The sequence below is a fragment of the Euprymna scolopes genome, chromosome 38 (genome assembly GCF_053919585.1).
Source record: "Euprymna scolopes isolate OS-2025 chromosome 38, ASM5391958v1, whole genome shotgun sequence".
Lineage (NCBI taxonomy): Eukaryota > Metazoa > Mollusca > Cephalopoda > Sepiida > Sepiolidae > Euprymna > Euprymna scolopes.
Window position 1 is genome coordinate 76,711,468 of NC_136519.1, and position 24,917 is coordinate 76,736,384.

Genomic DNA, 24,917 nt, shown 5'->3' on the forward strand with positions numbered 1-24,917 from the left:
ATACATATACAAAACACATTTGGAAATAACAATATAACCTGATAGAGTACTTACCTTATTATACTATAAAAGTTCAAAATAAAAACTTCATATGAAAATAATATACAACCCAAATAAACAAAACAAAGTTAAAGTAAAAAAAACCCATACTTAACAAATAATAAACACCATTTCTATAGCTGATACATAAAAGTTATTTATCTTGGGGATTTTCAGAACCTACCATGAGTGACCGGCCGAAGGACCTTCATAACGTGGCTTTAATGTTGAGCAAGATTTGAAGGTAAGTTAACTAGTGGATTATAAATTAAAATTTAGAAGACTACAAATACAATAACAACAACAGCAAATAAACTGAATTCATGAATTTAAAAAAAAAAAAAGATGTTATTTAATTTATCATTAATCAATGTGTACATAAAAAAATATTATTTTTGATTGGAATACTCAACTTTTCATCAATAAAAAACAAAAACAGGCTTCAGCATTAAATTGTCATAATAATAAGATGATTTAAGTCCCTCAATTCAACTGTGCAAAACGAAGAGTTTTAGGGATGTTTAGCTTTCATACTAGACAAGTAAAAAAAAAAAAAGAAATGTTAGTAAAAATAAAGGCGATAAATAGGGGCTTTTTGTGACCTTGTTGTGTATGCAAGTCACAATTAAAACAAACTATCTTTGATTATTTATTATATTTCGTGTTTATATATTGCAATGAAATTGATGACCACTTTCAAAAATACAGATTCATACAATCCATCCATTAACCTAATTCTCTTTATGGCAAATAAAAACATGTAGCAAAACTTAAGCAAAGTGATAAAAAGATTACCGGCCTGACATGCCTCTGTCTTTCCATGTCTTTTCGTGTTAGCTTCATTCTTTGCTTTTCTTCATCTTATTTTCCATTGTCAAAAAAGATTAAAAAAAAAAGAAGCTCTACAAAAAAAATAAAATATCCTGTGTCTTACAATATGAAGACTTAAGACTATGTGCAAACTTAAGACTACATATGTTCGAGAGTTTGCCTCAATCTGTGCGCATTACACACTTAAACATCCCCATTTAATAAACATCACCTGCTGACCTGTGTCCTATGTGGCATGAAATATGGTAGGTTTTTTTTTTTGTTTTTTTTTAAACCATTAATTCATATTTAACAAACATTTATAATTATTTGAGATAATCATCTTTTCTCTGGTGTAAAAAAAAAAAAAAAAAAAAAAAAAAAAAAATGTATTATGAATTAGCAATTACAATTACTGCCACCTCCATGCCAGTATAGACATTTTAGATATAATAAAAAAGTTTGTGCAGAATTTGAGATCATATCTGATGCCGACATGCATTCATTTACAATAATCAGACTTTTTAAAAAATATTTTTTTTACTCAAGAAACATCCTAATATATCTAAACAAGTGAGAATGTGTATGCATGTGTGTGCATGTGAAGATACTTTTTAACTTATATACTCAACAAAACTTTGATCCATAGACTTAAAATTTGGTATATCAGGTATTCAGACATGTGGAAAACTTTTTAATCCGTTTTCATCCAGAAAAAAAAAAAAAAAAGGGATCAAAATTGAAAAATTGGTACTTGGGAGTCTTTAGATTTTTATCTGTCAACTGTATCACGAATGCACATGTGCAGCCATGAAACATGACAACTTCTTTATGTTAAGAATAAATAAGCTTGAAAACACTTTGTAAAGATCATGTCAAGCTGGTCTAATGGTTATCGTACTTGACTCACTGTCTTTAGATTTTGGTTTCTATCTGATCTAGAGCATTTTTTTTTTAATACAAGAAACAAACTATTTAGAAAAGGCATAATACTTGCATGCATATGTCTCAGTTTATGTATTAATTAAAATGATATTTATGCATATTTTACGACCAGGCAATGCCGGCTGCCTGCTAGTAAGCTATAATCATGTAGATTCCTGTTTATTTGGACTGAACCTGCAGTGACAATATGAATATAGGCATAGAATACAAAATACAGATTTAAATAAATAAAATTTAAAAAAAAAACAGTGGATGATGAAAAGATGCCAGCAGTATAAGAAAGAATAAAAACAAAAAAAACAAATGAAAAAGACTGAGAATATATGCATACGTCATTGTCACTGTTGATTTGGCATTATTAGACTGGGCTATTGTTTTGGAGAGTTGGAGAAATGTACAAGATTATAATGTAGGTTATTAGCTGTATCTACCCATCTTTCTCGAAAGATGAAGGAGAAACAAAAGTAAAAGAAATGTATAATTCCTGGAAAAATATGTTGTTTCATTTAAAACCAAGATAAATTTGGATTTTTTATTTTTTTTGTCAAATTATGTTTTTGTTTCGGACATTTTAAAAATTTAAATGAATTAAGGTATTAGTAATTAAATTAATTCAATGAAATTCTTTAAAAATAAAACAAAATTCAACAGCTATGCTTACATTTCAACTCGCTCAGACTGACGATATTTTGTCTGATAATTATAATTGAAAAAGTCTGATTGCTGTAAAATCAATGCCTGTTGGGAGATTTTGAATAAATATGGCATAAGTAGAAAATTAGCAAATATTTAGTGAACAAATAACAAAATAATCTAAATGAAATAATGAGGATTAGAAAATATGAATGAGGGGAACTTCTTTTTCTAGAGAAAAATGAATGTAAACTTTCAAAGCAAACAAAAACTTATTACAAAATGGAAAAGTTTTAGTTATAAAATAATGGAAAATGAGAAAATAAGCATGTGATCTAGTGGCATAGCTTAAGGGGAGCAAAGAGGAGCTTTAGTTATGGGAGGGGAGCAGCTATGTAAATGACTCTATAAAGATCACCGACCCTGAGATTTTTATTATAAGAGTTTTAGATAAGTTGGTGATAAGCAATGGAAAAATTATATCGCCATTTACGACAATATGGGAAAACAAGAAGTGAAAAGAAAAGTTGCATGCATAAAAAAAAAAAAAAAAATATGGATGAGTTTATTTAATTCCTCAAATTCTTCTTTCCTGAAAAAATCTGAAAGGATTTTTTTTCAATTTTAATTCAGATAAAAATAAAAATGGCCATGTTTTAAATTTCAGAAAAATAATTTAAGGTCAACAAAAATGATATAGCTAAAAATGAAAGAAAAAATTAATTCTATACAAGGGTTATTAAATAAAATAAATTTTGGAATTGACTCATATTTCACACAGGAAAATGGGGGGGGGGGCTTGTTTGTTCAATATCATCTGAATTCTTTAAAAGACATTTCTCAGCAAAAAGAAAGTTTTTGTAATTCTTTCAGCAAAGAAATATTTAGCCATTTGTTAAGAACGGTCTTCAGGATTTTTTTTTTTTTTTTAAACAAAGGAATCACCACTTATCAAGGCCAAGAGACCACTCGAGGATAAGGGTTAAAGAGTGTACATTGGTCAAAAGGAAATATATCATAGTAATCATTAGAAGTGTAAATTTGATAAATTGGATTACTTAAGGAGAACGGCTTATCAAGAACTTGTTTACATTGGACTTGAAGACGGTCATATTGTAGTCAGCTGGAAAGCAGGTAAACGGAAGAGTGTTCCAAAGGTGTGCAGTTCTTAGAGAGAAGCTTTGTTCATGGAGTCTACGTTTAGGTTTAGGTACAGCGCTTGAAAACTTTGTTTCACTGAAACATTCTTTGAGGTGGGGAGAATCAATCAAATCGAAATCAAAAGGAACCAGATTTGGACTAAAATGAGAATACGGCAGCTGGTTTGAACCAAATTAACCGGTTGTGTCCACAATATTGTAACACGAGGTCATGCTTTGTCTCGGAAGATTGATTGCCTTTTTAATTGCTATGCTGATCAGCCCATTTTTTTTGTTTTTACATACTCATGCACGTACGTCACATGTCCTTTGGTAATTATCACAGCGTTTGCACTTCTCAGTCACCAAAAATCCAATGATGGACCTCTGCCAAAAGGATAGAGCTCTCCGACTTGCTACAATTCTGAATAACCTCAAAACAAATATTTCTGAAATATTTAAATATTCTGTTCGTCATAATCCAATTCCAAGCTATGAAGAGTTTAGATCTATACAAAAAAAAAGAAAGAAATTTTTTTCTTTAAAAAAAGAAAAGAAAAAACGTCAGCTTATTTATTAAACGTTACTTGTACATGCAAATCAAATAGTTATACCAAGACATGATGGAGAAAATTTTTTAAAAAATTACTTTTTAATTGATAATAAATAAAAATATCTTTATCGATACATTCAGATATATCATAAGAGTTAAACGAAAATATTTGAAAAATAGAATAAAAAATTCCTTTATAGCTATTCAAAAAGATATGGAAAAATAATTTGAAAACGAATGAAAATGAGAATAACATGAAAGAGAAATAACGTCAGAATAATTTGAAAAGAAAATTTGAAAACGAAAAATTTTGAAAATTTGAAAACGGAAAAATTTGAAAATTTGCAAATGAAAATGTTACGATAATGTTGTTTTGACATAAAAAGCCACCAAAACATTAAGGCAAGAAATGAAAAAGAAAATAATGCAAATTATTTAAAAAATGAAAATTGTTTTTCCCAAATATGATTGGATCAACTGTTTTTTTTCTTCTTTTTTGTGGGGAAAGGAGGATCAATACACAAGCAGTTTTTTATTCAAATACTTTCAATACATTTTGTCTACAAAAAAGAACAATACACAGTTTTGACTTCTTGCAAATAAAAGACAAAAAAAAGAAAGAAAGAAAAAACAAGGAAAAAGTACTAAAATAAAAAGTAAAAAAAAAAAGATTAAAAAAAACAAGGAACCTAAATCTGATTCTTTGCGACAATGTTAGAATATTAAAAAGAAACCTTTTTTAAAAATTTATGTCAACATAAATATAAAACATTTTAAACTTAAATACAAAAATAAAATGAAATGAGCAAATTTTATTGGAAAATGTCTTATGCTGCCATTATTTTGAGCAAAACAAAAATTATACTGAATAATTGCAGACAAAGTTAATTTTGTGATGTATATATGTTCTTGCTTATCAATCATCTCAAATTACTTATAAAGGGTGTTTTTTTTAGAGGTGGTGAACTTTAAATTAAAATCACAGAAAAATATTTTTGCCATACAAATATGTGGTTTATTCCAAAAATTAATTTTTGGCATTTATAATTTAAATATAATTTCAAGCATATGGCTTCGTGGCTCATGTGTATATGGCATAATCTAGAGGTCCAATTTTCACAAACTCTACAAAATTAAATTAGGCTGTATTTCAGCAATAACATGTCAAATGCTGTCTTCTAAGTAGTCTATTGCATCTGGTTTATCAACATAGACATGGGACTTTATATATCTCCAAAGAAAATAATCTAATAGGGGTTGCATCAGAAGAACAACATGGCTAACTGACAGGTCCATTCCATGAAATCATTACTTCATCATTTCAGTAAATTGATTGTATCGTTTGCAATTTGTAAATGCTGCTCGGTTGTCAGTCTCTTCATGATGAATTTCCTAATCAAGCTGAAATCAAAATAACTGATAGTTACCAAATCTGCAATTACAGAAAATAGTTATCAATTTAAAGTTTGCCACCTCTAAAAAAGAAAAAAAAAAACACCTTGTATAATAATATTTAAAGCAGATATGTTGTTTAAGATGAATAATTTTTATCAGCCAAATGTTCCTTGATCTGTCCGACGACAATTAACAAACAACAGTTTTCATAAAAGTTATATTTAAAAAAAGAAAAATTAGTTAAACAAAAACGGGTATGTGCACAAGAAACTCCCTTAAAGTTGGGCTTTGTTCGTTAACTGTTTGCAGCAAGAATTTTAGAGAAAACAGTTTGTCATCCATAGGTGGCGCTGTTATTAATTTTTTTTTTTTTTTGCAATACTCACTAATTTGTATAGGGATAATGGTGTTTTGTTGTTAGCCAATCATAATCAAACTGTGGTGAAGATCACAGATATACAAGATCAATATTTGCTAGGGGTAACCAGTTTGTCTGTGTCTCACAGATTGTGGAAGAATGGAGGGCCAAAGACAATTATAGGAGAAGGTTAAGAATTTATAGGACACCTGTGCCTGAGATTTCGAAGAGCAGTATTGACTTTTTTTTTTTTCTCAATGTTTAATTAAAACAGACTTCAGTCCCATAAAAACCATATAGAACCAGAATTATTTATATATACAAAAGATTTCATAACTCTGAAACTAATTCGACAATAAGAGGGAGAAAGAGTGACAACAAAATAATTTAATCCCATCATCTAGATTATTGCACACATTCTCTGCCCTTTAATTCACTGGAGTTAGAGGCTTATCCAGTCTCTATAAAAATGATTTGAAGCCCCCACAAGAAGATTAATCGATATAAAACGAACCAATGTAACATAGTCATAAAAAGTAAAAAAAAATTTTTTTTTTAATAGAAATTATTCCAGACAAGACATGAAGCCACTTAATGTAAAGAGCTAAAAATTACTACTTCGAGCCCCCCCCCCCCCACCTAAAAAAAAAAAAAAAAAAAATTCAACAATAAATGTTAGATAGATTTCAACCCAGAAAATAGTAATTCTTCCTCCTTTGTCAGAAGCATCACTTATGGAATGTGGGGAATAAAAAATAAAAATAAAAATAAGGGAAGTGAGAGTTACAAAGCTGCTGAAATTATCCAATAATAAAAGAATTTTAAGCATTTATTAAATAAAGGAATACAAGTTTTCAAATTTAAAAACGATTTTAAAAAAGACTACAAGTTTGACAGAATTTATTTAGTTTATTTTTTATATTTATCTATTTATTTGCGGACTGTTATCCTCATAGTTGTTATGCTATGAACTCCTTAACTATGAAGACGGGGATAAAAGTCTGCAAATAAATAAAATGCATAAATTCCTCATCTCAAAGGATTCAAAAAAGATATTTTTTGTTTCGTTTTATTTTAATATACTGCTTCTGTTAAAAGCAACAATATTATTTTTTTCAGGTAACATCTATAATATATTTCTCCCCTGTCTGTTTAAATGTATGTATGTATGTCTGCCTAAAACTTTTGACAGATGCGACTGATTTTCACGAGATCGGTATCATTTTGAAGCTTGATCCTTCAAACAACAAATATCGAAAAATTGGCCAAAAACATTAATTCCTTCACCCTCAACTGGGCACTTTTCTACAGGAAGGGGGTCACTTTTTTCGACGATATTTTCGAAAATCATCCCATCTTTTCGATTGTCTAGCCTTAAATTAAACCTATGTCACTTCCAGTTTAGCAATGGGCGCAACAGTAAACACGTCATGTTTTTTTTCGTGTACTTTTCCTCCTTTGCACTATGGGTTTGAGCCTTCCTGCCTACTACAACTTTTTTTTTGTTTGTTCCTCAACACACACCTCCAAACACCCGGGCAATGCTGGGCACCCAGACTAGTTGTAAATAAAGAGACATAGAAAAATAAAACTAAGGAAGCTTTCAGAGCACTGCTGAAACTATGGAAGTTGGTAATAAAAAGAATCACCCCCCCTCCTACTCTTTACCACTACTGATTTTCATCCTCCTACTACGACTGACCTCCAACTATGGCTGCTGCTGATGTTATAAGATTGAATAAAAAAAAATAATTAAAAAAAAAAATGCACCATACTCAGGATTATGAAAGAGTTCTATAAAAATAAACGAGGCGGCAAGATTTTGTGCATTCGTTTGAATGTTTGCGGATTGTGGCCAAACAAAATATTGTAAGAATAAGATTTTTTTTGTTTGTATAAGATACTGGCCTGATGTCGGGGGTCAAACATTGGATGCTTGTTCCCAATAATTTGAATACAATTAACTTTTTAGAGGGGTGTTCATCTTACAAAGGAAAAGAGTAGACATATTTGTACATTTTGTACTATCGGCTACTATTTATATGTACAGGAATAAGAAAACATTAATATATACAACAGAGAGAAAATATGTACAAGGGTGGAAGTTTATATTATATTTACAAACAAAAAAATACTTTTGTCTTATTAATCAACCTAATAAAGTTGATTTTGTCTGAATCCTACAAACACCCATAAACTGCTGAGCATAGAAAGTTGAAATAAGTTAGGAATGATTTCCTTTCTATGTGTTTTGTTTTTATAGGGTTTATGGCTTAATCCCGAGACCATAATGCATTAGCAAAATTAGACTGGACCATCTATTTTAACAAAGACTTTATAAACAATGCACTGGCCATTTCCTTTCCTGGCATTTTTCAAACTGCTTAAACCCGTTTATCTCAGCAAATATTTATTTGTTACTAATCCGAAAATTGTTTGGCGCCATCAATAGTAGATAACAATGCTAAACACATGATTATGAAGCTATAAACAAGATTTTGTTCAGATTTCTTAATTAAAAGGTTTTATTTCTTGGAGATTTGCTTTTGCAGATAATGTGTGTTGTATAACGAATGTTTGTTATTTAGATTTAAAAAAAAAAACTTTATTTGAAAAAAAAAAAAAAAATGTCTTCTATATCTAAATCTTATATTAATTCCAACTTTGTTTTACTTGGATTCTTCGGATTACTGTTCTCTTCTTGAGTGTTACTTGCACAACATTTCGGTTGATGTAACTTCCGATCTTCTTTAAGTGTATCTTGTCGAACTTGGTAATTCATTGGGTTAAGTTTACCGTTCTGTTTAAATTTTATGCAGATATCCAAGTTTGACAGAAAAATTCTCAAATTTGACAAGATACACCTAAAGAAGGTCGGAGGTTACATCGATCGAAACATTGTTAAAATAACACTCAAGATAAGAACTATAGTCTGAAGATTTTAAATAATACAAATAATTAATCTTCATCTCAAAAATTCAGAAATATAACTTTATTTACTTCAAAATGTGATTCAAACTCTAATTTTTTTTTTAAAGGAAAAAAAAGAAGAAGAAGCTGATCAATTGAACGGATGTTTTATTTTATTTACAATGTTTTGAACAATAATTTTTTGTCATATTTTCATTTGAGCAATACCGGTTAACCCTTCTAATTATTTAATAAAACATAATTAAAAGGCACTTATCAGAGTTCATTAATGTTCAAAAATTTGACACAGGATGGGCTTGAACATGTAAGCCCACCAAATCTACAGGTGCTGCTGTCTACAGTTAGGTGGATAATTATAGAATCGATATGAGAAGAGGCATTAGACATCAATGAGATAAAATCGTTGTTAGGCTGTACCCAGCAAAGGGCAAAGAGGAGGTGGTGGTGGTGGTTGGGGGAAGATATTAGTGACAAATCTGGCTGATGAAACCGTACAGAGAGACATAAGAAATTCAAAAATCAATGAGGTAAGATTGAATTTTTCTCTACCCGGAATGTATAGTTTATGGTGAGCAAATTGAGAAAATTCTTTTCTTTGATTTAAAAAAAAAATAAAATAACAAAAATAAGACAAACTGTGAGAAAGATTCTGCGTTCCTTATTTTATTGTCCTCTGCCGATCCCGACACAGCCAATGCGAGTGCTTCATCAAACCATTATTCTAATGCAAAGGTACTGACTAGAAAAATAACCTTGCAAATTGTTGCATTGTGTGTGCGTGAATAGACTAATGGATACTAATGTAGACTACGGGTTTAGCAAATCAAATTCTGTTGAATTTTAACGTGTTCACATAGGAAAAGTACAAACCACAACTTGTATCCCTAGAAACACAATATATATATATATATATGCAATAAGTATTGGATTCTGATATTCAATAATGCTCAAAAAGTTTAGTTTGTTTTTATGGCATATCAACCCTTTTTAGATTATTTAATGATAGTTGAATATTGCAAATGTTTAATGGAATACAGATTGTTATTTTAACTGTAGACGTGTCTGTGATTTCTGGTTTAATGCAAGAGTAAAATAGATTTGAATTCATTCCCCCACTCCCCCAAAAAAGGTTGATATACAATAAAACTGACTGATCACACTATGTTATGTCACAAAAGGTTATAAGCATTGTGGATAAATAGTAATGTATTTATTTGTAAATATATATTCATCCTGTCACTGCCGGATGAATCTATTTCAAGTATTTAGGGAAATTGAGAAGAAAATCTATTTCCATTTTTTTCTCTCTGCTTTCTATCATGATTCATTGTGTGTGTGTGTGTGTGTGTGTGTGTGTGTAGGGGGGGTATCTAAAAATGTTTTTTTTTTTCTTTTCTCTTATTTGTTATTTTATACAAATATGGATATTTAAATAAACACAAGCAAAGTATGTTTTTTGTCACTTTTTTTGATCAAGGGGGGTACAGGTTCAATATCAATGCATGCGCGGGTACGATAGGTTCCCTCCTCCCCTGATGATATGCTGTAAAACAGACTGACCAGGTCAAATGATTACAATGAATATATGATGAGACGAGTCAAAATGTTGTAAGTATTGATATATACTGATGAGAGGGTGGGAGGAATAGTGTTGGCAAAAACATTGATCTAATTAAGATATTAAATGAGATCGCCATGTTTGGAATTTTTTTTTTTTAATACAAACAAATGAGGGTTCAATCTCTGTTGATATTATTGGCAGAGATAAAGAATAATATTCTGGACGCAATTTCTTTTTTTATCTTTCTCTCTCCTTTCTCCAAATATGTAGTGTAAAATGCTACACACCCTGCAAATGAATGACACGCATCTCACATCTATCACTTTCTCCCTCTTCGTGATCTCATCTCATCCAAAAGTACAAAACAGCACCTGTGAATTGGAGGCCACATGATCTTTCGACATTGAATAAAAAAAAATTTTTTTTTTTTTACTGAAAATTACAATATATATATATATATATATATATATATATATATATAAGTTGTCTGTGTTTATGTATCCTCTTTTCATGCTGTTCCACTCAAGGTAGCCTAAGGCCTAAGACCCGTACTAATTATAAACCACTGTACCCTGAGAACTGTTTATAGCATTAATCAAGGTTTTAAAAATAACCTAAACACTCTGACTTTCAAACCAATTAATGATTTTCTTTCAAATTGAATTGCTTTAAAATCGTTTAAAAATGAATGTGATGAAAATGAAGACTTGCCACCTTCGCAATAAAGTTACAATCAGTAAATATTGCATTTATACTTTTTATACTTTAATAATCTGTTGATCGTGATTTTTTCTTTAGGGTTTGATTTGGACAAAATATTAGAATCTCATTAGCATCCACGTTAATCTGATATGATCTACTGGCAGTATATGAGTATTAGATGAGAGAAAAATGTGGGCATTATTTATTATTGATACTGAATTTTGATAGCATTATTATTTGCTTTTATTAAATATAATACGCAGGGTAACTACATAAGAATAATCAATAAGACATACTGTTCAAGAAAATTATTTTCTTTAATATTTTCATAAAAATTATTTTCATAAAATTATTTTCATAAAATTATTTTCATAAAATTATTTTCATAAAATTATTTTCATAAAATTATTTTCATAAAATGTGTTTAGATCATCAAAAAATATTGCAATGAATAAATCTTGTTTTGTTTTTCTTTCGTATATTAAAAAAAAAAAAAAAGTCACACAAACCTAAGCTGCTTCACAGGTGCAAAATATGGTACTACATGACATCTCTTGTATTGTGACACGCCCGTGACATGTAATAAAATTCAACCACAGCTACTATGCAACTCCTCCAACTTGCAGGGGTTCCAACGAGCATCGATAATTCCCCTTATTATTAGTGCAGTGGAGAAGCAATGTTCGTGGAAGGGAAGCTGATTTCCGGAGCTCAGTCCACAGTTTCAATTTGGACACATAGATTCCTTGCCATCACGTGTATGTGTGTATGTGGGAGAGGGGGGAGGAAATAAATAAAAATAAAATAATGAAAGTATTTACATGGATATAAAAATATATATTTTAGACTTAAAAAAAATTTTTTTTTTATTTAAAATTTTTTTTTTTTTTTAGAAAAAATGTAGTTTTGACAAACAAAATAACAACGTTGAAGACAATATATTTTTCTGATGATTTCTAATAAGGTTTTATATTTTCTGCTTTTGAGTGATTTGAAAACAACAAGGCAAGATAATTTGGTTAAAGATGAAACTGAGACAGCAGCAGCAATAGTAACAGTAGTAGCAGTATTATTATTATTATTATTAGTAGTAGTAGTAGTAGTAATAGTAGCATAATCGCAATGACACACCGGTTCCCGTCAGATCACCAAGGGTAAGAAACGTTTAGCCTGGTCAGTAACAAAATGGGTGACCATTTGGGAATTCCAGGTAACGTATGTGTTCGCCGCTTATCTTGGCATTGCTTCCAGTCAGTCTTGAGCCTCTTCTTGCCACTGGACCCAAGCAGTATCGATTCAAGAGAGATGTGGTTGGGGATTGTTCTATTGTTGCTTCACAATTACAACAACAACTACCCTTACAGGGGTGCCCATTATCCCTTGCGACTGAACGGAAGAATCGAAGTAATAGTAGTATCAAAAAAAATATTATCATGAAGAGTTGTATGCTGACCTCTACTATTGCTAAAGTAAATCTCTACTGCGTATGCATCCACACGATAGAGCCTTCGTTTAAAAATAACTGTAATTTTATGGTTAGCAACTATTCACTTTCCTATGACACCAAATATGGTGTCATAGGAAAATGAATGCTGTATATTTCGGTGTATAAGGTGACTGTCAGATAAGACGAGGTACAAAAATGGAGCAAATTTTAATAAATTTATCATATATCAGTTGTATAAGACGACTGCTAAATCACGAAACCATGTTTGTTTAGCCAAGGCTAGAGATTGCAACAGCTGGTATCTTGTGAAATAGTTTTTTAAAGATGATTTTTTTTAACTTAAAGGGTCGTCTTATACGCCGAAATATACGGCATGCAAGATTTAGAAACTATCTATAAATAGAAACAGCATAATAGTGAAATGAAGTTAATCTTATATCTCATAAGAAACCATAAAAATGAATAAGTAATTAATTAGCGTTTGTTTTTCAAAAGAATATGCAAATTAGTTAACCTTCATGATTTTTTTAGGACTTTTTACCCCGAAATATACAGTAGTTACTAATCATAAAATTAGTTATTTAGTTAGCATAAATTTGGGTCGTTAAGGAGGCATGATTGATGTAATTACAGTGGATTATAGAATCAGCTATGCTAGGTTCAAATCCTACTAGATTCATAGTGTTCACTTATACCTGAATATGTGTTATCTTTAATAATTTCATGCTTAAACAAGATTGTTTACAAATTCAATAATTAAACACAACACATTTTTTATAATCTGTTGATGGTAGCTATTTTTTTTTTTTCGGTTTGATCTTAGGAAAATGTAAAAACCTCAATGGCTGCCGTATCAATTTGATATGATAGATAGGCAATGTATTTATAAAAATGAATAGGGCGGAAAACATGATTGCTAATATTTGTGGTTGATAATGTATGAAAAAGAACTTTGTATGAATATGAATACAGTGAAACGATCATTTTTATAAAACCCACGCATTTCTTTTTTTAGTTCACAGACAAATTAGTTTGTTGTCAGTTTTTATGACGTGTCAACAGTTGTTCGGTTTTGTTAGAATGGAAACTTTATGTACACTTTTATTATTTTGCAAATGTTAGAATTCTGTATAGAGATCGACTTCCTTTAGGTTTTATGACATTACTTGCTTTTTAGCGTTCCACAGTTTATGAACGGTTTTCTGTGTTAATGTGTCTTTTCTGTTATTTTTTTTTAGATAAATGATATGATTATAAGGTAAGTCCTCATTTGTGGGGAAATCCCTTCACTTGTAAGAGAAGATTGAAGGTGTGTGTGTGGGGGGATGAACTGCGAGAGCAAAAAAAAAAAAAAAAAAAAAAAAAAAAAAAAATTTTTTTAAACATTTGTTGGCAAATATGAATGCAATACATCACATTAAGCTTGACCTTGTGTCATACACAGCTCTCATGACAGTTATTTTTTTTAAAATAGTTTCTCTTTGGCTTCTTCCATGGTTATAAATTTACTGACAAACTGGATAATACAGATGAAAGATTTAAATCAATAAATTTGTGTTTCTGTTTTGTGGTTTATCTTTGCTATTGACTTTGTTTTAAGAATTTTTTTTACCAAAGAACATGAAAGGGGGAGGAGAGAGATTCTCTCAACCTTTTGGGCTGATACTTCAATAAAGTCCTGCTTATACAATCCTATAACAGATTTTAATTAAAAAAATAAATAACTAAAAACAGGATAAAATAAGATTTCTGTAAAATTATCTGTATTAATGTATGTTTTCCGGTTTAAATTTGCTATATAAACTTATTGAAAATTTGGATTTACTTTTTTTTTTTTGTTTCTTTTTTTTAATAAAAATAAAAATTGTTACCCCGAACATTTCACAAAGAATCAGAGAAAGACCTTTTCAATCTGTATCAAATTAAAAACTATAAAAAGCAACAATGAAGAGAAACACTTGGACAAAAATGTATTAACATTCGATATGGCAGTGATTAAAAAAAAAAAAATTCATCTTGGTTTGCAATTTTAGTAGCAAAACCAGAAAAGGCACAAATCATACATGGAAGCCTATGACACACATGTAAAAAAAAAAAAAAAAAAAAAAAAAAAAAAAAAAAAATGGATTCTTCATGATTTAAAAATGCAAGTACAAACACAGTTTCTTTGAAAACATTAATTTGTATGAAGTTACATTCAAAATATGAAATGTAAGTAAAGGGAGCTTAAATCTACAAATTACTTATTGAATGTACACACATTACCTAAAAAAAAGAAGAAAATGTAATCATATATATATATACACACACACACACACACACACCATAAAATACTTCTTGTAGATGCTTTGTGGGTCGGTCATCAGTGATGAATTAGTTTCACTGCAGGTTTCGGGCTTTAAACCATCAAACCCACTCCACCAGCAACCCAAGCATTTCTCAAAATAAAATGCTTTCTCCTCGAATGGAACATATAATGGAAAGATATTTTTATTTAAAATAAATGACATTAGTCATATTATATATATATATATATATATATATATATATATATATATATACATACACACACACACACACACACACACACACACACACACACACACACACACATTACAAAACAGTAACATTTTGCACGAAAATCAAACATTATATTATTACTCATATTTTAAAGTCTACATATTTTTAGGGTAATTAATTTAAGATGAAGAATTACTTGAATAATAAAAACAATATATGTAATATTATTACTCACTTTGTGAAGTTTACAAACATTACCAAAAAGAAAATGGGGAATAAACATACATACATATATATATATATATATATATATATGTGTCTGTAAAATACAAAATGTTTGAATAAAAAATACAATGTAATATTTTTTTCTAATATTCTGAAGCCTATAAATATCAAAAAAAGAGAAAAAGAGAAAAAAGAAAGAAAAAGAAAAATGGTGAATATATATATATACATAAATATATGAAAAGCTGTTTAAAAAAAAATATTAACAAAACATGTAATATTACTTACATTCTGAAATGTACACACATATCTATGTACATTAGAAAAACGTATATACATAAGAGAAAACCAGTTTGGATACAAAATTGACATGTAAATTCAAACATTCTTAAACATGCTCTCTTGAAAAGATGCACGCATACAAGCAATTCCATTTTTTTTTTTGTATAAATATTTTGTTTTAAATACATAACTATTGTACAATGTATAAAAAAAACAATTATTTTCCTTTTGAAATTCCTTACTAAATGAATAAAGAAAACAATATGTGAGGAATACTTAATTTAAAAAAAAAATATTCACAAAAAAAAACATAAATAAAAAATTAAAAAAAAATGACTGAGCTACCCATGGGTATTTTGAAGTTGTCATACATTTATGTAATAAACATATTTGTGTGTGTGAGAAAGAGAGAGATAGGAATTTTGCTGGAGTAAAATTATATTAGTTTGCCCGCTAAAGAAAAACGGTTATGATGTATGTCATAACCGTCCCAAGTAGAAGCTACTACACTCTCCTTGAGTATACCCCCCCCCCCGGGTGAATTTTGATGATATAATAATTACAATTTAAAAAAACAAATTTTTCTTTTAAATTCAAACTTAGGATCATTATAATCTGGTAATTGCAATTTTTTCTTAATAATGTTTTTTTTTTTTTTTTTTTTTTTAAATTGTAATATACATACATATAGTAAGAAGAGTAAAGAGGAAGGGGAGAGTTGTAAAAAAACTTCTTTTAACAGACTGGAGGGTGGGGTACTGATTCAAAAAACTTTTTTCTTTGATAAATAAAGGCTTTTTTTATAAATAAATTATGTAAAAAAAAAATTTTTCTTTTTAGAAATTATTTTTTTTTTTACGAATTATAATCTAAATTTTTTAACAAAAAAATCATGATAGTGGTATGATTATGGAATGATAGGCTTTTTTTTTTTGTTGTTTTTGCATATATTTCTAATAAAATACAACAAATATTTGAAGGAATCTTTCTTTTTTTTTCCTTTTTTTTTCAAGTTAAGACATGGGGAAAAACAATTTTTAGAACGTAAAAAAAAAAGAAAAGAAAAAAAGAGAGGAAGACAAAAAAAAAACGGTAACAATGATTAAAAAAAATAATTTTTAAAAATCCTGAAATTATGGATAGTAATGATAAACAAAGTAGAATTTAAATAAACTGTAAAAACAGTTCAATTAATTCTTCATTAAAAAAAAAAAAAAAAAAAGAATGAAAGAAAAAAAAAAAATGAAAAATTTTGTTTGAAGAAATCAACAAAAATTAACAACAAATAACAACAACATAAAAAAAAAGATTAAAAAAAAAAAAAGCTAGCATCAAATTATTCTGTCACCAAAGAGACAGGCATTAACTGATGAACAGCTTTTTAAGGTGAATGACATCTTTTTAACCATTAAACCTGCCGGACAGCTTAAACCACTTAAGCTGACAAAGAGGCAAACAGATTTAACCTTTTATATCAACAAACAACTTTAACCATCTAAGCCGACTGGCAGCTCAGCATCCTTAAGGCCTCTTCATAGGAAGGAAGATAATTGTTCTCGGCGGTCTGGTTTGAAGATGAGGGAGACACTTCTTTAGCTTCTACAGGATACACAGTGGTGAAACATTGTTGGCGCTTCTGGTCCCATGTCGTCATCACTAAATTTCTTATCACTGGAACGCTTGATGTTGTCGGAATCTCTACTGGCACAGTGGAAGTACTGGGTTCCGGATTGGATATGGTAACCGAAGGGATCGAGGTAGTGGGCCTTTCTGAAGAATTAACGGAAGTGCTGCCTGGAACATTACCATCGGTGGCCACGGATGAGGGAAAGTGTATAGGAAACAGCTCGCTGTAGGATGGTGGCGGTGTCATGGACTTCCATCTCCTGGGGGGATAGAAAGAATATTCAGAACCGTAACTGCGGAACAAAGCTTCTTGGTTAGACATCCAACGGAATAAGGCACAAGAAACGGTGAGTAAGATGAGGATGACGGAGAAGACAACAATGATCCACTTGAAAACGTTGTTGACATCATTTCCGGATCCATAATCTGAAAGGATAAAAAAAAAAAAAAGAGTTAAATAGAGAAACTTGGTCACATCTTCGAAAACGTTATTACTAAGTTTAATTTGAAAATTTAGAAAACTGAATAGTGTTATCAGCAATACCACACCATTTTTTTTCTTTAGGTCGAATAAACTCAAACCAAGCATTATTGAAAAGAGCATAAAAATAAAGAATTTTTTTTTTTTAAATCGGCTCATTAGAACTGGAGTTATGACCATTCACGGTATCAAAAAATGTGTGGTTCACTGGACATTTTGCCTTAAGTCAGTCCTATTCAAATGCATATAAGCTTTTGACTGAAAATGGTAGGAAATTTGCACAATTTACAGACTAACCCATCTTTAAAAAGCTGTAAATTCAAATCTTTTTAAGATATGTTCAAAATTTCATCATATAATCATAACACCATGAAGGTTCAGATGGCTGTAATTACGATCATCTGACTTGGTAACTTACGGACTAATTAGCATATTTCAATTTCATTTTAACGTCTTTAAGTAGAAATATAATAAGAAAAATGGTAAGTAAGGCTTTCATCATAGGAAGTATTACTAGTAAGCTTGTGACTGAAAATTTGCACAATTTACAGACTAACCCATCTTTAAAAAGTTGTATCTTCAGATCTTTTTAAGATATTATGATGAAATTTTGAACATGTTATCATAATACCATGAAAGTTCAGTTAACGTTATTTACGGCCATCTCACTTGGTAACTTACAGACTAATTAGCATATTTCAGTTTCGTTTTAAGTAGAAGCATCATAAAAACAGCTAAGAAAAATTATAAGTAAGGTTTTATCATCATAGGAAGTATTATTCTGATGGACATTATCATTTGCAATTATAATATCATGAAAAATCCAAGATGGCAACCAGGAAATCCAAAATGGCCACTATGACATGTTTTAAAGAAATTATTAACAAAATATAGCTTATAGCATATCAAATTAAAGGAAATTTTGTACAGATACAAATTATGTTTTCAAGTACATTAAACTAATTAGCATACTAATTAGCATAATTAAGTTTCATTTTAACGATTTTAAGTAGAAGCATCATAAAAAACAGTATAAAAAATGGGAGGTAAGGCTTTATCATCATGCGAAATGTTATTCTGATAAGCATTATCATATGTCATCAGTACACTGTGGAAAATTCAAGAGGGCAACCAGGATATCCAAAATGGCCACCACGACACGATTCAAAGAAATTATTAAGAATATATGGCTTGTAGCATATCAAATTTAAAGAAATTTTGTACAGATTACAATCATGTTTTCAGGTTCATTAAACTAATTAGTATAATTAAATTTCCTTTCTAACAGCTTCAAGTTACCGTGACAATTATAAGGCGAGTTTCTACCACTATTTTGTATAATTTTTTATTTCCAAGTCATTGTCGAAACTTCAAGACATCACAGCAATTTTTTTCTTGTTCTCATAACGCTCGACACTACTTGCTTTTTTAACAGAATAAACATTTACAACACAAAAAATTTATCGAGGTAGATAGAAGAGTAACTTGCCTTTGGTAACATTTATTTGTTATGTATTTGTTTTTTTTGCACACTTTTTCATACCTCTGTGGATTGTAAAACAAACCCAATAAAAGTTATTCTTTTACTTAACTGAATAAGTGGTTTGTGCGTTTTAACTCATTTAAAAGCGTGGTCGTTGTTGGCCATTTTTTTTCAAAGAATTTATTTCTTAAAAATATTCTTTTCCTTTCCATAATTAAAAATTTATGCTTTCTAAATAACAAAAAGTAAAATGAATACTTTATGTTCGTAAGTTGATGGACGTTTTGTTTACAGATATTTTTGTGTGCGTCATGACACACAAAAAATCTCATGTTTAGATGTGCTTGTCACAACTTCTATTGACTCGTGCATAAAAAGGTTTATTCAATTCTTTTCAAATTTTAGGACAAAAGAAATTAATATTTTCGCTATTAAATAGCGTTGAACACAGTTTCTATCTTTACTTATCTTTGTACTACAAAACGTCAACTTTGAGATATTCTAACTTTTGACTGGAAAGACATACATGTTGTATTCGAATTCCATAGCAAAGACAATTCTTTTTCCTGATTAGCTAAAACAACTAGAAACGTCATCGACGGGTACAAATTCTGCTTTGAGTATTTATGTGGACACACTCCGACCGCTTATTTGTAAAAAAGTGATCAACCACCAGCGAGCATGCGATGCTGACAGGTTTCGTCGTTAATAGTTGGATTTAAATAGCGATTTCTTTGAATATAAAATCACAACAAAAATATTAAAATACCATTTTAAAATAAATTTTATTGTAAATCCAGTCATATAAGTTTTATTTTGATGGCGGTAGGAGAAATGAACTTATTACTGATTTAAAGACTATGAATGTCAAATTAAGTAGCAGTGTGTGATGTGTCCAGCACTGAACGCTATGGTGTCTGGTATTGCTAGTGTTATATAATTTTTCTTTAAATCATTAAATAATCTTCTTTTTTTTTTTGGGTTTTTGAAACTTTCATTGTAAAGACAACTTATTACTAAAAGAATACTTAGCGTTTCTGTTTTTTTTCTTCATTTTGTTGGTGGTATTAACCCAAGGGGTTTAACCTCTTGTGTAGAGAGAAATGTATACGTCCAGTGTCACTGACAATTGGCATGAAGTCTGATGGGTGTGGGTCGAATGGTCGGTGCAAATTTTCAATGGAGAAACTCTGCCCGATCTTTGAAAACATTATTACTTAAGTTTAATTTAAAAAAGTAAAAAGAAAAGTTCATGTTATGGAATTGTTGCCTAAATTTTAAATCTTGACACGGAACTTACAATTTCCCAATATTTACATTTGCCAAGATCGCTGGAAAAAAAGGTTGGATCATTCTACCAATCCAGTAGGTATCTCACTGCCGATGCAAACCTTTATCTGCATAAGCGCCAAGTACATCCTAAAATGGAGTACTGTTTCCACATCTGGGAAGGAGCTGCTTAGTGCGTCCTATCCTGCCTTGATAAAATTCAAAACGGGGTTTGAAATCTAGTAGGTGATGTACATTTTTCTTCCCTGCTGCCTCTTTCCCACAGAAGAGCTTTTTTTTTTTTTTTTTTTTTTTTTTTACATGAAGTTCACCAATTATCAAGGCCCAATGGCCACTCAGGGATAAGGGTTATTGTGTGTACAGTAATCAAAGGGATAGTGTAGCAATAGTATTGGAGAATTGGTAAGGTGTCATTACTTGGGGGGGGACGGTTCATCAGGAATTTGTTTGTGTTGGACTTGAAAACATCCAGGTTGAAGTCGGGAGGGAAGCAGGCAAGCGGAACAGAGTTCCATAGGCGTGCAGTTCTAAGAAAGAAGCTTTGTTCATGGTATCTACATTTTGATTTAGGCACAGATAGGGAGTGGGGAAAATTATTGACAGTAGTTTCAGCTAGTCGGGTGTTTTTTGAGAAAGATTGGCGAGGGGGGACCAGAGAATGGAGCTCAGACGAGCACCTGCCATGGAAATAACGATAGAACAATTACAGGCTCGCTACGTCTCTTCTGTGGGAAAGAGGTTGCAGGGTAGAGAAAAGGGCATCCCCCACCAAGCCACGGAGTCTATTTTGTACTCTGTCAAGGCAGGATAGGCTGTTTTTAGCAGCCCCCGCCCAGATGTGGCAGCAGTACTCCATCTTTGGACATACTTGGCTCTTATATAGATAGAGAATTGCATCATTAGTGAGATATCTTCTGGAGCGGTAGAAGGATCCCACCATTTTCCCAGCGACCTTGGCCACAGACTTGATGTATGTGTTCCATTTAAGATCAGGTGTAAAGGTCAAACCCAGGAGCTTATCAAAGCCTGGGACCTCTCTTAGACGAGAGCCATCCATTTCAATTGATGCCAGATGGGGATCAGAGCGTTTATGATGTAGAAATAGGAGCTTGGTCTTAGATGCAATACAGGTAACCAGCCACCTCTTTCCCCACTGTACCACGCGCTCAAGATCAGAGGAGAGAGAATCAGAGAGAACATCATCATTTATGGCCTTTGATGTGTTGCCATAGATGGTCATGTCATCAGCATAGATGTCAACGAAAGATTTTAGTATGTGTTTTGAGAGATCATTGATGTAGATCAGGAAGAGAATTGGGCCCAGTATGGACCCCTGAGGGATTCCAGCATTAATACTGTGGGCCTCTGATCTCTGCCCATCAACAAATACTCTTACGAGCCTATCTGAGAGAAATGACTTAATGATAGAGAAAACATTTCCAGTTATACCGTAGCTGGAAATCTTGTGTAGAAGGCCTTCATGCCAAACCTTATCGAAGGCCTTTGATATGTCGACAGCTGTTTCGAGCCTGTCTTTGCTCTATTATTATTTTCATGGCAAGTGCTCGTTTGAGCTCCAATCTATGCCCCCCACCCCCTGCCAAACCTTCACAAAAAACACTCGACTAGCTACAACCACTATCAACAATTTCCCCCACTCTTATCTGTGCCTAAATCTAAACATAGATTCCATAAACATAGCCTCTTTCCTAGAACTGCCTGCTTGTGAAACACTGTTCCATTGGCCTGCTTCTCAGCCAACTACAATATGGTAGCCAAGGTCTTGTTTAATTCCCCCCCCCTTAAATAATCAAATTGTACCCAACTTATACCATTAACGATTACTACACTACCACCTTACATTAATTAATCCTTATCCTTGAGTGGCCTTCAAGTCGTGATAAGTGGTTACTCCCTTGTAAAAAAAATGTCCATGGGAAACATATTCTTTTACAGTAAAAATCAAAGCATAAAATGATATGAGTAAATGATAGAAACAAAAATAAGATGATATCCATAAAATACAAATAATAAAAATTTGTCATGACATTGTCGTTTAAAAGACAAAAATATAAATCAATAATGGGGGGGGGGCGTATCAATGCAAAGAGGCGAGAAAGGGGTTTGGTAGTTTTCTTGTCTGTCCTTCTCTCTCAACAATCATCTGTCATTCTTCTTTTTACTCTTGTTCTCAATAATAATAATAGCGGGGCCTGTGGAAATTCCACAAGAGACTCATTCATATATATATATATATATATATATATATATATATATATATATATATAATACTTGTTTATTGTTATATAAACATGCTCACATCCCGCTGCTACAAATAGCCACTTGTTTCAATCAAACAACAGATATCATCAGGCAGCGACTTGACTATTCAAAAGTTCAATGAATAGGTTATTCATTGAACTTTTGAATAGTCAAGTCGCTGCCTGATGATATCTGTTGTTTGATTGAAACAAGTGGCTATTTGTAGCAGCGGGATGTGAGCATGTTTATATAACAATAAACAAGTATTATCAGCTCTTTTTATTGAGCACTATCTAACAACCTCATTGAATTCATTAGTCCATTACTTTTGAATATAAAAAAACCCGAGTATATATATATATATATATATATATATATATATATATATATATATATATATATATATAAAAGTAGTAGTATTCGTGTGTGTGTGTGTGTGTGTGTACAACTCCTCATGGTTAAAGAAATATATCAATCCGTTTTAGGCTATTTCTTGCAACTTTGTGTGTACAACTTTCCTGATCAAAAAAAAAAATATATATATATATATATATATATATATATATATATATATATATATATCACTTGTTGGCTGTTTCTATCAAAAGAAATTTCACATTCAATTTTTCATTTCCCTTTAAGCTAATACTGTCGGTTATTGTTTGAAAACAGACGCCACTTTTTTTTTTTTTTTTTTTGCAATTGAGTTACGCAAATCACAGGGTTTTTTTTTTAATTTTTATTTATTTATTTTTTAAATCGTAACTATTTAAAACTTTATTTTCTTTTTTTTTAAGAAGGGTATTCACAATAAAATGTCATTGTGTTTTTTTATACAATTTTATACAAGAAAATCTATGCAGCGTTATTGGAGGTGGTATCTTTGAAAGAGCAAGTATGTTAAAAGGCCCAAGAAAAGTAATAATGTTTTGCTATATTCTTTTATTTAAGATAATCTACCTGGAATTGGCCGAATATTTAAATAGCATCATCACTTAAAACATTATTTACAATAAAATATCATTGTGCTTTGTCATACAATTTTATACAAGAAAATCTATGCAGCGTTATCAGGTCATATCTTTGATAGAGCAAGTATGTTACAAAGCTATGTTGCCCGAGAAGAGTAACATTAATATGTTTTGTTCGGAATTGCCCGGGATAAAAAAGTATATGGCAGGTGTATTCAAACCTAACTTCATCATTCTTTTTTATATGGCTTAGGCAATGCCGGGTAGCCCTGCTAGTGTAATATATTGATGTGGGCATTCTGTAGATATTCAGCGTATATGGAGATGCTCTGTATTATTGTAATCATTTTGTTAAAACCGCCAAAGTATTTATCCAAGCTAGCAGGGACGCTTGGCATAGCCAGGTCATAAAATACGCTTAAATATGATATTTTAATTCTTGCAGATTTCGGAAATATTATAGAGTTAATGCTCTATCGATTTTTATATATTATAAAGTTGCGATTTAAAAAAAAAAATATATATATATATATATATTCATATGAGTTGGGTTCATCAGTTTGAATCGGAACCGAATCCAAAACTTATGAATATATGTATTAGTTCCTTCAATTATACTCAAAACCGAAACCAAAACTTATGAAGAATTCTTGATAAAATTATATATATATAAAAAAAATAGATTACTAAAGTGCCATCAGCTAAAATCAAAACCGAAACCAAGACTTATGAAGAATTTTTCAGAAAATTATTTAAAAAAAAGAAAAAATAGATTATTGGACTGCCATTAGTTATAATCAAAACTGAAACTTATGAGGGATTCTTGGTAATATTATTTATAAAAAAAATAGATGACTTAAGTGCCATCAGCTATAATCAAAACCAAAACCAAAACTTATGAAGAATTCTTGGTAAAATTATTTATTACAAGAAATAGAAGTACATAGCAATTTAACGATCTGGATGTAAGCGTGACACAGAAAATAACACACACGCTATCGTATTAAATAATTATAATAATTAGGAGATTCTGATGCAGAAGGCTACAAGTACTTGGGATGCTTGAATGCGATACAATGCTTTGCAATGAAATAAAAGAGAAGACGAAAGAGGTGTAGATGAGAAGACTCAAACTGCTCCTGGAATCTAGACTGAATGGTGCGAACCTGTTCTCAGCCATCAATTCATGGGCAGTTGCTGTAATCCGATACAGTGCAGCTTTTGTAGCATGAACAAGAGAAATGAAAAAGCTGGATAGACGCAC

The 24,917-nt window shown here is 30.7% G+C and overlaps 1 protein-coding gene and 1 long non-coding RNA gene across 4 annotated transcripts in view; one reads left to right on the forward strand and one right to left on the reverse strand.

The window, feature by feature from the left end:
• Positions 1–14,361, forward strand: part of LOC145263196 (uncharacterized) — a 77,913-nt gene extending 63,552 nt beyond the window's left edge. Inside the window, exon 2 of the long non-coding RNA XR_013864488.1 lies at positions 217–14,361. This is a non-coding gene — a long non-coding RNA (uncharacterized LOC145263196). The remainder of the gene's footprint in view (positions 1–216) is intronic.
• A 2,577-nt stretch (positions 14,362–16,938) lies between these two features.
• The window catches only part of LOC145263195 (uncharacterized), a 142,218-nt gene continuing 134,239 nt past the window's right edge, over positions 16,939–24,917 (reverse strand). For all 3 annotated transcript variants that reach the window (XM_080120262.1, XM_080120263.1, XM_080120261.1), the window contains exon 3: positions 16,939–17,592. In XM_080120262.1, the coding sequence (XP_079976388.1) occupies positions 17,036–17,592 (557 nt within the window). In that variant the 3' untranslated portion in view covers positions 16,939–17,035. The remainder of the gene's footprint in view (positions 17,593–24,917) is intronic.